Source organism: Coregonus clupeaformis, chromosome 30 (genome assembly GCF_020615455.1).
Source record: "Coregonus clupeaformis isolate EN_2021a chromosome 30, ASM2061545v1, whole genome shotgun sequence".
NCBI lineage: Eukaryota > Metazoa > Chordata > Actinopteri > Salmoniformes > Salmonidae > Coregonus > Coregonus clupeaformis.
In genome coordinates this window covers 34,031,927-34,047,942 of record NC_059221.1, presented here as the reverse complement: position 1 = coordinate 34,047,942, position 16,016 = coordinate 34,031,927, and the positions used below count along the sequence as shown (strand labels likewise).

The 16,016-nt window shown below is 46.7% G+C and overlaps 2 protein-coding genes and 1 pseudogene across 3 annotated transcripts in view; all 3 read right to left on the bottom strand.

Moving 5' to 3' along the window:
* Positions 1 to 16,016, bottom strand: part of LOC121545370 (cytosolic sulfotransferase 3-like) — a 77,970-nt gene that overhangs the window by 45,757 nt on the left and 16,197 nt on the right. The gene's annotated exons all lie outside the window — the stretch shown is intronic.
* On the bottom strand, positions 8,161 to 10,678 carry LOC121545374 (annotated as a pseudogene).
* LOC121545373 (cytosolic sulfotransferase 2) lies at positions 12,200 to 15,707 on the bottom strand. Of its 2 annotated transcripts, none has more exons than XM_041855839.2 (8): positions 15,582 to 15,707; positions 14,306 to 14,444; positions 14,089 to 14,211; positions 13,814 to 13,914; positions 13,609 to 13,735; positions 13,418 to 13,515; positions 13,088 to 13,262; positions 12,200 to 12,824 (listed from the first exon to the last, which is right to left on the bottom strand). In XM_041855839.2, exons 2-8 carry the CDS (start codon positions 14,442 to 14,444, stop codon positions 12,712 to 12,714), a joined length of 876 nt encoding a protein of 291 aa, XP_041711773.1. In that variant the 5' UTR covers positions 15,582 to 15,707; the 3' UTR covers positions 12,200 to 12,711. The 2 variants fall into 2 exon arrangements, with proteins under 2 accessions (XP_041711773.1, XP_041711771.1); XM_041855837.2 differs by lacking the exon at positions 15,582 to 15,707 and adding an exon at positions 14,695 to 14,920.

The window sequence follows — 16,016 nt, the reverse complement described above, 5'->3', positions numbered from 1 at the left end:
CCTTACTGAGGAGTTGGCAACACTGCCTGGAGGATTTACAAACTGTTGTTCAACTGGAGGTAAGCAAGCAAGCATTTTAATATGTAATGTATGTTAGCCAAAACAATATTTAGTCAATATGAAGAAATATGTTAGACTTGTTTTAGCACTACCAAATGTGATATTATGCAGACTCTGGTTAGCTAGCTAGCTAATAACTGTCATTAGCTAGCTAGCAAGTATAGTTTAAAGAAACAATGTAGTTAAATCGGCAAATACATGTTGTTAGTTTTTTTCCATTGCCCATGGAGTCCATGGGGGATCATAAAGAGGGGACGGGATCATGTCGAATGTCTCAACCTCGTGAATAGCTCAGCCATCACCACCAATCATCTTAAGATGTCTCAAGACATCTTGAGACATAAAGTTAATCTACTCTTGTTAACAGGTGACTGCAATTCTGGTCTTTTCTGTCCAGTTTTATTAAATAGAGAATACACTTAAATGTTACATTAAATATATCTCCAAAATGAATGATAGATAATTATTGATTTTTGTTTTGTTTTATTGATCAGGCATGCCAACCTCACGTGCTGCAGAGTAGACTGGACTTATCTGAGAGCTGAGCTCTATGCATGGATAGTCTGATGAGGTAAGTTATGACTGATGCTTGGATCTGCTTTTTTTTTCACATGTGCTTTGATAGTTATTGTGTAATGAACATATGAGGACAAGTCAGCAACTCAACTCAATCAAGGTAAGCTGTCACCCTACAAATACAAGTGAGAACACTGCATTGCAAAAAGGACCATGACACATGCAATGTTCATTTCTTCCCTTCAGAACAGACAGAGTGCTTAATTGATTCATTCTATTTTCAGACTGGACAAACTTAAATCCGTTTGACCTAATTTCTACCAGCATGTCACATGTGCAACCGAAGAAAAAATAATTATAGACCACCTTTACTCCACACACAGAGACGCGTACAAAGCTCTCCCTCACCCTCCATTTGGCAAATATGACCATCATTCTATCGTCCTGATTCGCGCTTACAAGCAAAAACTAAAGCAGGAAGTACCAGTGACTCGCTCAATACGGAAGTGGTCAGATGACGCGGAAATTACGCTACAGGACTGTTTTGCTAGCGCAGACTGGAATATGTTCCAGTCTGTGCAAACTACTGCGGACTACAAAGGGAAACCCAGCCGCGAGCTGACCAGTGACACGAGCCTACCAGAAGGGCTAAATTACTTTTATGCTCGCTTCGAGGCAAGCAACACTGAAGCATGCATGAGAGGTCCAGCTGTTCCGGACAACTGTGTAATCACATGCTCCGTAGCCGATGTGAGCAAGACTTTTAAACAGGTCAACATTCACAAGGCCGCGGGGCCAGATGGATTACTAGGACGTGTACTCAGAGCATGCGCGGACCAACTGGCAAGTGTCTTCACTGACATTTTCAACCTCTCCCTGACCGAGTCTATAATCTCTACATGTTTCAAGCAGACCACCATAGTCCCTGTGCCCAAGAAAGCGAAGGTAACCTGCCTAAATGACTACCGCCCCGTAGCACTCACGTCGATAACCATGAAGTGCTTTGAAAGGCTGGTCATGGCTCACATCAACACCATCATCAAAGAAACCCTAGACCCACTCCAATTCGCATACCGCCCCAACAGATCCACAGATTATTTAATCTCAATCGCACTCCACACTGCCCTTTCCCACCTGGACAAAAGGAACACCTATGTGAGAATGCTGTTCATTGACTACAGCTCAGCGTTCAACACCATAGTGCCCACAAAGCTCATCACTATGCTAAGGACCCTGGGACTAAACACCTCCCACTGCAACTGGATCCTGGACTTCCTGACTTGCCACCCCCAGGTGGTAAAGGTTGGCAACAACACATCTGCCACGCTGATCCTCAACACGGAGGCCCTTAAGGGGGGCGTACTTAGTCCCCTCTTGTACTCCCTGTTCACCCACGACTGTGTGGCCAAGCACGACTCCAACACCATCATTAAGTTTGCTGATGACACAACGGTAGTAGGCCTGATCACCGACAATGATGAGACAGCCTATAGGGAGGAGGTCAGAGACCTGGCAGTGTGGTGCCAGGACAACAAACTCTCCCTCAACGTGATCAAGACAAAGGAGCTGATCGTGGACTACAGGAAAAGGAGGGCCAAACACGCCCCCATTCACATCGACGGGGCTGTAGTGGAAACTATCATGGTCCAAACACACCAAAACAGTCTTGAAGAGGGCACAACAACGTATTTTCCCCCTCAGGAGACTGAAAATATTTGGCATGGGTCCCAAGATCCTCAAAAAGTTATACAGCTGCACTATCGAGAGCATCCTGACCGGTTGTATCACCGCCTGCAATGGCAACTGCTCGGCCTCCAACCGTAAGGCGCTACAGAGAGTACTGCGTATGGCCCAGTACGTCAATGGGGCCAAACCATTCAGGATCTATATACTAGGCGGTGTCAGAGGAACGCCCAAAAAAATGGTCACTGACTCCAGTCACCCAAGTCATAGACTGTTCTCTCTGCTACCGCACGGCAAGCGGTACCGGAGCGCCAAATCTAGGTCCAAAAGGCTCCTTAACAGCTTCTACCCCAAGCCATAAGACTGATGAACAATTAATCAAATGGCCACCCGGACTATTTGCATTGACACCCCCCCCCCCATGTTTTTACACTGCTGCTACTCACTGTTTATTATCTATGCATAGTCACTTTACCCCTACCTACATGTAAAAATTACCTCGACTAACCTGTACCCCCCGCACATTGACTCGGTACCTGCACCCCCTGTATATAGCCTCGTTATTGTTATTCTATTGTGTTACTTTTTTTAAACTTTTGTTTATTTAGTAAATATTTATTTTCTCTATTTTCTTAAAACTGCATTGTTGGTTAAGGGCTTATAAGCAAGCACGGTAAGGTCTACACCTGTTGCATTCGGCGCATGTGACAAATAACATTTGATTTGATTTGAGTATGTTACCAATCCGTTCTCCTCTCTGTACAGTAGTCACAGTTCAGAGGTACAGTAGTAGAGATATTCCAACATATTAATTTCATTAATTTGCTCATTGACTCTGTTTCTATTTGAAGTTGTATTATTTTGTGCTGCAGCCTCAAATAAATATTAGAAATGTGAAAATGTTTTGATATCAGGTGTTGTTTATTTACAGTAGTTAGACAGTATGTCTTTGCTGCCCATACTTACAGTATTATGTGTTATTACATTTTTACATGCAGTCACATTCTTAAGACCTGTGGAGTGCTTTAGATAATGAAGGCTGTCCTATATTGTTGTGCGAAATCAAAGATGATGTCACGACTTCCGCCGAGGCGGCCTCCCCTCCTTGTTCGGGCAGGCTTCGGCGTTCGTCGTCACCGGAGTACTAACCACTGCCGCCCCAATCATCATCACAATTGTCTTGTCAATCACACACACCTGGTTCTATTCCCCTAATTAGTCTGTGTATAAGTGTTCCCTCGGCCCCCTTGTCCTTGTGGGTGATTGTTTATTTGTGGAGGTTAGTGAAGCTCGGTGGAGCTCGTGTATTGTGTATCGACGGGAGTATTTTTCCCGTATGCCTTGTATTTTCCAGTGCGCCTGTTTTGTGCCTTGGAGTGTGTTTGACTTATTTTGGCGTAAACCTGTATTTTGAGGATTAAAGCCTGTTATTCTGTGATTTACCCTCCTGCGCCTGACTCCTTCATCACCACCTCATCACAGAATCACCCACACGAATATGGAGTCAGCGGGAGAGACCCACATGCCTGGAGTCGTGGAACGGTTCCAGGAGCATTCAACTATGCTAGCCAGCTTGGGTGAAGCGATGGGTCGGGTTCTTCAGGTCGTCCAATGCCTGGAGAGGAGAGAGCCCGATCCGTCGAGACCAGCTGGTCAACCGGATCCCGCAACCTACACCCCAGCACCCGGAGGGATCCAGATATCCCGACCAGGGGAGTTCGACGGGACAGCGGCGCTGTGCCAAGGATTCCTTCTCCAACTGGAGCTCTAATTCTCCAGCATCCGGCCGGTTCCATCGGAGCGGGAGAAGGTGTCCGCCCTCGTCTCCTGCCTATCGGGGAAAGCCCTGGAGTGGGCCAACGCGGTGTGGAACGAAGGAGGAGCCACGTTGGAGAACTACGGGGAGTTCGCTCACCTCTTCCGGGCGGTCTTCGATCACCCGCCCGAGGGTCGAGAGGCGGGCGAGCGGCTGGTCCACCTGAGGCAGGGGACGAGGACTGCGCAGGACTTCACATTGGAGTTTCGCACTCTGGCAGCGGGGTCCGGGTGTAACGAGCGGGCCCTGATCGACCAGTTCCGGTGCCATCTGCGAGAGGACGTCCGACGGGAGCTTGCCTGCCGTGACACCATGTTGTCCTTCTCACAACTGGTGGACATGGCCATTCGTTTGGACAACTTGCTGGCAACCAGAGGATGTCCTGGAGGAGGTCTGCCCGTTTCCACCCCGGACGACTCAGATCCCGAGCCGATGGAGCTGGGTGGAGCTGCTGGCCGAGAGAGCGGAGGAGGACAGCACCAGTGCCACACTGGTGGCGCGAAGGGACATTTCACCACACGTTGTTGTCAACGCTCTTCTGGGTTTGGAGGCGGCAGGCAGGGCCCCCTTGCATCACCCCAGGTATCGAACACCCACACTCGTTCAGAGCCCTCTGCTGCGCAATGTAAAATACTTGTCTCTATTCCTGAGCACACGGTAGTTTCCCAGTGTAAGGCACTAGTCGATTCAGGGCATTCACACACCGTATAGGCATTCCATTGATTCTCCTATCCATTCCACGCCCCATCAGAGCACTTGATAGTCGACCATTAGGGTCCAGGTTGGTTAAGGAAGTTACTGCACCAGTCACCATGATTACCCAGGAGACTCATTGTGAGCAGGTTACTTTTTCCATTATTGAGTCCCCTGCTTTCCCTGTGGTATTAGGTATCCCTTGGCTAGCACTCCACAACCCCACCTTCTCATGGCCGCAGAGGGTTCTCACGGGGTGGTTGCGAGAGTGTCAGGGTAGGTGTCTAGGTATTTCCGTTGGTGCAACCACAGTGAAAAGTCCAGACAGTACCTCCACCGTGCGCATTACCCCTGAATACCTCGAACTGGCGCAAGCGTTCTCTAAAACGCAGGCGACTAAATTACCACCTCATCGGGCGGGGGATTGCGCAATAAACCTCCGGGTAGACGCTGTACCTCCCAGGAGTCATATATACCCCCTGTCACAGGCTGAAACGGTGGCTATGGAAAAATATGTCACCGAGTCCCTGCGCCAGGGGTATATACGTCCCTCCACTTCACCCGCCTCCTCAAGTTTCTTTTTTGTGAAGAAGAAGGACGGAGGTCTGCACCCGTGCATTGATTATCGACCACTGAACAGGGAGACGATAAGATTTAGTTATCCTCTCCCTCTCATTCCTTCAGTGATTGAATCAATGCATGGGGCGTACTTCTTCACCAAATTAGATATCAGGAGTGCGTACAACCTGGTGCGTATCCGAGAGGGAGATGAGTAGAAGACAGCATTCAGCACAACCACGGGGCATTATGAATACCTGGTGATGCCCTATGGTTTGATGAATGCTCCCTCAGTTTTCCAGTCCTTTGTGAACAAGGTGTTTCGGGACATGCTGGGTCGTGGTGTTGTGGTCTACATCGATGACATCCTGGTGTATTCCGCTACGCGCGCCGAGCATGTGTCCCTGGTTCGCAAGGTGCTGGCCCAATTGTTGGAAAATGACCTTTATGCTAAGGCAGAGAAGTGTATGTTTTTGCAGCAGTCCGTCTCCTTTCTTGGATACCGCATTTCCACCTCAGGTGTGGAGATTGAGGGAGGCATTTCAGCCGTGCGTAATTGGCCAACTCCAACCACGGTTAAGGAGGTGCAGCGCTTCCTTTGCTTTGCCAACTATTATCGGAAGTTTATCCGGGGCTTTGGCAAGGTCGCAGCTCCCATTACCTCCCTGTTGAAGGGTGGGCCATCCAAGCTCCGCTGGTCTGCTGAGGCTGACCTAGCCTTCAACAAACTGCGGGGTCTGTTCACCTCAGCCCCAGTACTGGCCCACCCCGATTCATCACTACCGTTCGTAGTAGAGGTGGATGCGTCTGAGGTTGGGATAGGAGCTGTCCTGTCTCAACGCTCGAGTACACCACCCAAGCTCTGCCCCTGTGCGTTATTTTCGAAGAAGCTCAGCCCGGCGGAGCAGAACTACGGCGTTGTTGATCGGGAGGTGTTGGCTGTTGTCCGAGCTTTGACCGTGTGAAGGCATTGGCTCGAGGGGGCAAAACACCCTTTCCTCGTCTGGACGGACCACCGTAACCTGGAGTACATCCGGGCAGCGAGGAGGCTGAATCCTCGCCAGGCCAGGTGGGCCCTATTCTTCACCCGGTTTGATTTCACTCTATCATACATCCCGGGTACGAAGAACGTGAAGGTAGACACGCTGTCACGGCTGTATGACACAGAGGAGAGGCCCAGAGACAACACTCTCATACTGCCGGCCTCCTGCTTTGTGGCGCCGGTAGTATGGGCGATGGACACGGATATAGAGCAGGCATTACGCATGGATCCCTCTTCACCTCAGTGTCCAGATGGGCTACAGTACATGCCTGCTCTTGTCCGTGATCGTCTGAACTACTGGGCACACACGTCACCCTCCTCTGGTCACCCAGGTATCGGCCGTACAGTGCGCTGCCTGACCAGAAAATACTGGTGGCATACCTTGACTAAGGACGTGAGGGTGTATGTCTCCTCCTGCTCAGTGTGCGCCCAGAGGAAGGCACCTAGGCACCTCCCAGCTGGTAAGTTACAACCTTTACCAGTTCCACAACGACCATGGTCTCACCTAAGTGTGGATTTTCTAACTGATCTTCCCCTCTCTCAAGGTAACACCACCATCCTGGTCGTTGTGGACCGCTTTTCTAAAGCCTGCCGCCTCCTTCCTCTGCCCGGTCTCCCCAAGGCTCTGCAAACTGCGGAGGCCCTATTTACACACGTCTTCCGGCACTACGGGGTACCAGAGGATATAGTGTCTGACCGAGGTCCCCAGTTCACATCCAAGGTCTGGAAGGCGTTCATGGAACGTCTGGGGGTCTCGGTCAGCCTGACCTCTGGGTTCCACCCCGAGAGTAATGGGCAGGTGGAATGTGTAAATCAGGATGTGGGTAGGTTCCTGCGGTCCTACTGCCAGGATCGGCCGGGGGAGTGGTCGGTGTTCTTGCCATGGGCAGAATATGCCCAGAACTCTCTCCGCCACTCCTCTACTAACCTAACACCATTCCAATGTGTTTTAGGTTACCAACCGGTTCTGGCAGCGTGACACCAGAGCAGACCGAGGCTCCTGCGGTGGATGACTGGTTTCGGCGCACGGAGGAGACGTGGGACGCTGCCCACGTTCACCTCCAGCACGCCGTGCGTCGTCAGAAGGCCAACGCTGACCGTCACCACAGGGAGGCCCTGGTCTTCGTACCGGGGGATCGGGTCTGGCTCTCGACCCGGAATCTTCCCCTCCGCCTGCCCTGCCGGAAGCTGAGCCCGTGGTTTGTGGGGCCGTTCAAAGTCCTGAGGAGAATCAACGCGGTTACGTATAGGTTGTTACTTCCCCCTGATTACCGTATTAACCCCTCGTTTCATGTGTCTCTCCTCAGGCCGGTGGTGGTTGGTCTGCTCCAGGAGTCTGAGGTGCAGGAGGTTCCTCCACCTCCTCTGGACATCGAGGGGGCCCCGGCGTACTCTGTCCGTGCCATCCTGGATTCGAGGCGTCGGGTGGGGGGCCTTCAGTACCTCGTGGAGTGGGAGGGGTACGGTCCAGAAGAACGGTGCTGGGTCCCGGTGAGGGATATCCTCGATCCCTCCATGTTACAGGATTTCCACCGTCGCCATCTGGCTCGCCCTACTCAGCGTCCTCCTGGCCGTCCCCGAGGCCGGGGTCGGCGCGCTGCTAGAACCGTGCGTCAAGGGGGGGGTACTGTCACGACTTCCACCAAGGCTGCCTCCCCTCCTTGTTCGGGCAGGCTTCGGCGTTCGTCGTCACCGAAGTACTAACCACTGCCGCCCCAATCATCATCACAATTGTCTTGTCAATCACACACACCTGGTTCTATTCCCCTAATTAGTCTGTGTATAAGTGTTCCCTCTGCCCCCTTGTCCTTGTGGGTGATTGTTTATTTGTGGAGGTTAGTGAAGCTCGGTGGAGCTCATGTATTGTGTATCGACTGGAGTATTTTTCCTGTATGCCTTGTATATTCCAGTGCGCCTGTTTTGTGGCCTGGAGTGTGTTTGACGCATTTCTGCGTAAACCTGTATTTTGCGGATTAAAGCCTATTATTCTGTGATTTACCCTCCTGCGCCTGACTCCTTCATCACCACCTGATCACAGCGGAGTGTTTTTCATCTTCTTCTTATAGTCTTCATTAAACTGTTCACTCTGGGCCACAGTGAAATGGTTCTTCCAGTCACGAACCTTTCCTGGAGTGTGACAGACAGACAGGTATAATGATAGTTTGAAAGTTCAGTAGATCAGAAGAAAGTATTCCAATGTCTCCACACCAGGTACCAGCACAAATGTTATGGTGTCTGTGATGACGTTGTGTCTCTCAGTGTGTTGATGTGTGTCTGTTGTGATAGCTGGAAGAGCTGAGCTCCAGCAGATTAATATTTATTTCTCTCTCTCATTCTCTCTCTCACTCACACACACACACACACACACACACACACACACACACACACACTCACCTTTGCGCATAAAGGGGGATATCTTAAAGTCCATCACAAGGTCCTTGGAGTAGTTGGCCATGTTGTTCTTCTTCATGTTGTCAAACTGCACTCCTCCTCTCACCCTCTCCTTCTCCTCTGCTGAAGGAGACAAACCTAGGAAGGAGCACAGCCTGTCTAGCTCTCTCCCCGTATCCTGCAGGAACACATACACACTAGATATCGACAGTGGAAACAGCTAACCTCCTAGAGCAGCAGTTAGTATGGCTCTTGAGCATATGTGTGCACTGAGATCATTAGACAAATCTCAATAATACTGTAACACACACATTGCATCAGTATTCTACTCACCTCAACCATGTCCTCATAGAAGAGGTAGAGGATTTTGGAGTGAGTCTGTTTCTTCTCCCACCAGCCAGTCACATGGTCATACCAGGAACCAAACACCACTGAGCAAGTGCAGAGTAGACAAATTCATGGAGTGCATGGGGACTATTATCACTTACTCATTCAATCACTCCTTTATACTCTCGTTCACTCACTCTTTCCATCCATGAATCTCTGTAAGAAGTTGTTCCAGTCTCCTGGCTCTGGCTGGGCCTGGTTCATGCGGTCAAAGTGGAAATAAGACACTGCATTGTCCTTGGCATTACGGGCCACATACACTATCTGTAGAGAGAGAGATTGCATTTATATATAGCGGCTATATAGTGGAGAAACATAGAGGAGAAGTTACAAATACTGTACCCTGCAGTTCTGCTCCAGAAGGACTTGGGCAGCAACTGGACTGGGAGGTGAGTCTTGATGAGGCGAGGAGAGGTGGTTAAGTTGTCCAGCACCTCCACCCCTAGGATAAACATTAGAATAACAAAGTAGCTGTTTGATGGATATTAACACTGTTCAGCCGTTCCTGTCATGATATAAAAAATGGAATTACTGCTTAGGACTTTATCTAACTTTTAACAAAGAAATGGCAAAATGAGAGAAGTATGATTTAATTTATCCAATTCTCTATTCTAACCTGGAAGGTAAAGAGTAATGAGCAACTCCAGAAAAGGAACCTTCTCAAAGATGGGTGTCTGACGCTCAGGGTCTGTCTGGCCAAAATACAGCAGGTCTAGAATGTAGGAGACCCATGTGGTACCTAAGAGAGGGATACAGATAGGGGACGGATACACAGTCATTCACTAACCAAAACACTATCTTTAATGAAACATCAACATCAGACTGAGAGAGACCTGCTTTGGGGTAGGTAGCGATGAGTATGTCATCTGGTCTGGCCTGGAAGTTCTGTACATTGTCCCAGTTGTCAGTGAAGTAGTTGGTCATGGAGACTCCATGGAAGTCAAAGAGTTTTGGTCGAGGTGGCAGCTCCATCTGTAAAAGTGGGACATGTATTTGGTCAAGGATCACCACAGGAGTGTTTATGCTTGGATGTGAAGTTTGAACAGAATATTTTAGCGATCCGAATGGTTCTATAATTCAAACATAGAGAGGAATAACGCTCCATTGATATGCTCGCCTACAAATGTTAACAAAGACTAAGTCTTAATGTTTCTTTAAACGATGACAGTAACAATGTACTACACATGATAGTAATTCCTACATACCAAAATAACTGACTTACCCTGCTCTTTCTGAGTAAGATACCTCAGGGTGAATGCACTGCTTACAAAATGTCTCCTCTTTTAGTCTCAGTGCTCCTCCTTTCCTGTCTCCTCCCCCATTCTCTCTTCCCTCTTTTGTTTTTCAGGGTCTGGTTTGTTCTGGCTCTACTCCAGAGCTGAGGGGTTTTCTGCTCTCTTTCACAGTATCTCATGTGTCACTACTAAATCACCAGGGGGCACTTACATTACCAGACATATACCACTAGGTGGCAGCTGACCATTAGAATGTCTGCTGGACACAGGATTGAGCAAAGTTATTATTACCTAAAGCTTGCCATGTGCTTCCCAGATGAAACAGTTTGCGCATATATTATGACAACATTTTGTGAAATTTTTGTTCGTTTTGGTGTTCGACAGCGTTCAGCGTTTTTTGGGCGGGGCTGTTCGAGCACACATTTTTTCTTGAGGCTAGTCGAAGTTCGGTGATTGGTCAACAATAGGGATTCTTCAATTAAGTGTTTTTTGTCATTCAATGACAGACGACTCGTTTTCTTGCAAATTTTTTCACTTGCGAAATACTGCACCAAACATCTTAGTTACATGTAAAATTACTCAACTAAGACCTCCTCGGCAAAAGCGTCAAAATTCTTGAATTATCTTAGATTAATTCTGAGTATTTTGAGGAGGTGTACTGGCTTACAAACTGTAATATTTCTGCTTGTTTCTTGTTTTTCAAGCGAATGGCTTTTTAAGGAAGTATGCGAGGCTTCACCTTGCCGAGTTCTGCTAAGAACAAACCGAACCTATGTATGCAGATGCCTTTACACATCTGACCTGACCCCAAACATACTCAATCACCCACCTTCCTTCAAAGCACATACGCTCACACACACACACACACCCACTCACCTGATAGGCTACAGAATGGGCAGTGTTCTGTGGTAGATAGTGTCTTTGTCTTTCTGTGATCTTAAACTTCCTGCACAGTCTTCAACACACTGTCTAAATCACTTTTCAACAGTGTGGGTGTGTCTCACTCTTACCTGACCGGAGACTAGGCTGCAGATTGTGTGCCTGTGCACTGTGTGAGGCGTGTACACATGTCTTTCACATACTGCATCAACCTTTGATCGCTCGGTTGCTTGTTAGACGCCCACAATCACATACAAAAGAGACTCTGAAATGTTACTTGGTAAGGAGGTCTGGTGAGGAGGTCAGATGTCACAGGTAAAGTTTCATACAGTAGTTATGGAGATCATAACCAAGCATTGGCTACTTCAACATAAAGCCTTATCAGGCACTTTAGTACCACATGCATTTATGTAAGTATCATTAAAGATGCTGGCAGTGTACAAGTTTAACATTTAATATCAAACACAATAGACCACATTAACAGGAATGACATTCACTCTCACAAAAAAAAGCCAAGCCCACAATAAGCCACGCCCCCAACTCTTCTGATAAGCTGCCACCACTATATTGCCCCTACCGCTACACAATGTGCATGTGCATGAGGTGTTGAAAGCAATTCAGAAGCTTTCATTATGTTTAAAAAATCACACTGATCTAGAAAAAATCGTTATTTGATTTCAGCCAAATTGAATAAAATAGGTTGGAAGAACGAAAGCGTAATTTTCTATAATTCCAATCAGTAGAAGCACTTCAGATGAACAACAGCACCATCCCACTTTTTACAGTGCAGGTGTTATGCTTTTCACAGGCATAGTGAACATGCAGCTGAGACAGCTGTGAAAAGTGGAGGGTGAGTGTGTGTATGTGCAAATTACTGGCTCTCTAACTGCTTTGGGTCATAGAGACATTTCATATGAATTTAAATACAAGTACATGAACATCAATCTATTATGTTTATTCATACTGTATACAGTATAAGAGTATGAATTGTTACATAGTTTCAAAGTATATATATTTTTGAAAATGCATAAATCAATGCTGGATGCTTAATAATGTTATTCTCCATTCACATATTTATTACTGTATCGACTCTCACTGTTTTTTTCTCAGACACTGAAAAACAGACCAGGCAAGAGGATTTACAAATAGCTCACATTCATAAGAAGGTACTGTGCAGCATGTCCTCATTTGACTCTAGCTCATATCTCAAAGTAGCATCAATCATTCTCAAATGTTTTATTATATGACACTTCATGATCTTTCTCATTCACACTCTAGGATATAATACAATATGATCCTCACCCTGTATATTTCAGCACCATGACCCAGTTAACTGTGGACCAATGGAAGCCTGACAACCCAGCCGAGGCTATCGTAGGTCTATATGTGCTAAAATAAACAATCAATCAACCTGACCAGAAATAATCAAACAATCAACCTGACCACATCCCCTAGACTACAGTGCGGAACTGTACGGTGGTGTTTTTCATCTTCTTCTTATAGTCTTCATCAAACTGTTCACTCTGGGCCACAGTGAAATGGTTCTTCCAGTCACCAACCTTTCCTGGAGTGTGACAGACAGACAGGTATAATGATAGTTTGAAAGTTCAGTAGATCAGAAGAAAGTATTCCAATGTCTCCACACCAGGTACCAGCACAAATGTTATGGTTTCTGTGATGACGGTGTGTCTCTTAGTGTGTTCATGTGTGTCTGTTGTGATAGCTAGAAGAGCTGAGCTCCAGCAGTTTAATATTTCTCTCTCTCATTCTCTCTCACACACACACACACACACACACACACACACACACACACACACACACACTCACCTTTGCGCATGAAGGGGGATATCTTAAAGTCCATCACAAGGTCCTTGGAGTAGTTGGCCATGGTGTTCTTCTTCATAGTATCAAACTGCACTCCTCCTCTCACCCTCTCCTTCTCCTCTGCTGAAGTAGACAAACCTAGGAAGGAGCACAGCCTGTCTAGCTCTCTCCCCGTATCCTGTAGGAACACATACGCACTAGATATCGACAGTGGAAACAGCTAACCTCCTAGAGCAGCAGTTAGTATGGCTCTTGAGCATATGTGTGCACTGAGATCATTAGACACATCTCAATAATACTGTAACACACACATTGCATCAGTATTCTACTCACCTCAACCATGTCCTCATAGAAGAGGTAGAGGATTTTGGAGTGAGTTTGTTTCTTCTCCCACCAGCCAGTCACATGGTCATACCTGGAACCAAACACCACTGAGCAAGTGCAGAGTAGACAAATTCATGGAGTGCATGGGGACTATTATCACTTACTCATTCAATCACTCCTTTATTCTCTCGTTCACTCACTCTTTCCATCCATGAATCTCTGTAAGAAGTTGTTCCAGTCTCCTGGCTCTGGCTGGGCCTGGTTCATGCGGTCAAAGTGGAAATAAGACACTGCATTGTCCTTGGCATTACGGGCCACATACACTATCTGTAGAGAGAGAGGTTGCATTTATATATAGCGGCTATATAGTGGAGAAACATAGAGGAGAAGTTACAAATACTGTACCCTGCAGTTCTGCTCCCAGAAGGACTTGGGCAGCAACTGGACTGGGAGGTGAGTCTTGATGAGGCGAGGAGAGGTGGTTAAGTTGTCCAGCACCTCCACCCCTAGGATAAACATTAGAATAACAAAGTAGCTGTTTGATGGATATTAACACTGTTCAGCCGTTCCTGTCATGATATAAAAAACGGAATTACTGCTTAGGACTTTATCTAACTTTTAACAAAGAAATGGTAAAATGAGAGAAGTATGATTTAATTTATCCAATTCTCTATTCTAACCTGGAGGGTAAAGAGGAATGAGCAACTCCAGAAAAGGAACCTTCTCAAAGATGGGTGTCTGACGCTCAGGGTCTGTCTGGCCAAAATAAAGCAGGTCTAGAATGTAGGAGACCCATGTGGTACCTAAGAGAGGGATACAGATAGGGGACGGATACACAGTCATTCACTAACCAAAACACTATCTTTAATGAAACATCAACATCAGACTGAGAGAGACCTGCTTTGGGGTAGGTAGCAATGAGAATGTCATCTGGTCTGGCCTGGAAGTTCTGTACATTGTCCCAGTTGTCAGTGAAGTAGTTGGTCATGGAGACTCCATGGAAGTCAAAGAGTTTTGGTCGAGGTGGCAGCTCCATCTGTAAAAGTGGGACATGTATTTGGTCAAGGATCACCACAGGAGTGTTTATGCTTGGATGTGAAGTTTGAACAGAATATTTTAGCGATCCGAATGTTTCTATAATTCAAACATAGAGAGGAATAACGCTCCATTGATATGCTCGCCTACAAATGTTAACAAAGACTAAGTCTTAATGTTTATTTAAACGATGACAGTAACAACGTACTACACATGATAGTAATTCCTACATACCAAAATAACTGACTTACCCTGCTCTTTCTGAGTAAAATACCTCAGGGTGAATGCACTGCTTACAAAATGTCTCCTCTTTTAGTCTCAGTGCTCCTCCTTTCCTGTCTCCTCCCCCATTCTCTCTTCCCTCTTTTGTTTTTCAGGGTCTGGTTTGTTCTGGCTCTACTCCAGAGCTGAGGGGTTTTCTGCTCTCTTTCACAGTATCTCATGTGTCACTACTAAATCACCAGGGGGCACTTACATTACCAGACATATACCACTAGGTGGCAGCTGACCATTATAATGTCTGCTGGACACAGGATTGAGCAAAGTTATTTTTACCTAAAGCTTGCCATGTGCTTCCCAGATGAAACAGTTTGCGCATATATTATGACAACATTTTGTGACATTTTTGTTCGTTTTGGTGTTCGACAGTGTTCAGCGTTTTTTGGGCGGGGCTGTTCGAGCACACATTTTTTCTTGAGGCTAGTCGAAGTTCGGTGATTGGTCAACAGTAGGGATTCTTCAATTAAGTGTTTTTTGTCATTCAATGACAGACGACTCGTTTTCATGCAAATTTTTTCACTTGCGAAATACTGCACCAAACATCTTAGTTACATGTAAAATTACTCAACTAAGACCTCCTCGGCAAAAGCGTCAAAATTCTTGAATTATCTTAGATTAATTCTGAGTATTTTGAGGAGGTGTACTGGCTTACAAACTGTAATATTTCTGCTTGTTTCTTGTTTTTCAAGCGAATGGCTTTTTAAGGAAGTATGCGAGGCTTCAACTTGCCGAGTTCTGCTAAGAACAAACCGAACCTATGTATGCAGATGCCTTTACACATCTGACCTGACCCCAAACATACTCAATCACCCACCTTCCTTCAAAGCACATACGCTCACACACACACACACTCACTCACCTGATAGGCTACAGAATGGGCAGTGTTCTGTGGTAGATAGTGTCTTTGTCTTTCTGTGATCTTAAACTTCCTGCACAGTCTTCAACACACTGTCTAAATCACTTTTCAACAGTGTGGGTGTGTCTCACTCTTACCTGACCGGAGACTAGGCTGCAGATTGTGTGCCTGTGCAGTATGTGAGGCATGTACACATATCTTTCACCTACTGCATCAACCTTTGATCGCTCGGTTGCTTGTTAGACGCCCACAATCACATACAAAAGAGACTCTGAAATGTTACTTGGTAAGGAGGTCTGGTGAGGAGGTCAGATGTCACAGGTAAAGTTTCATACAGTAGTTATGGAGATCATAACCAAGCATTGGCTACTTCAACATAAAGCCTTATCAGGCACTTTAGTACCACATGCATTTATGTAAGTATCATTACAGATGCTG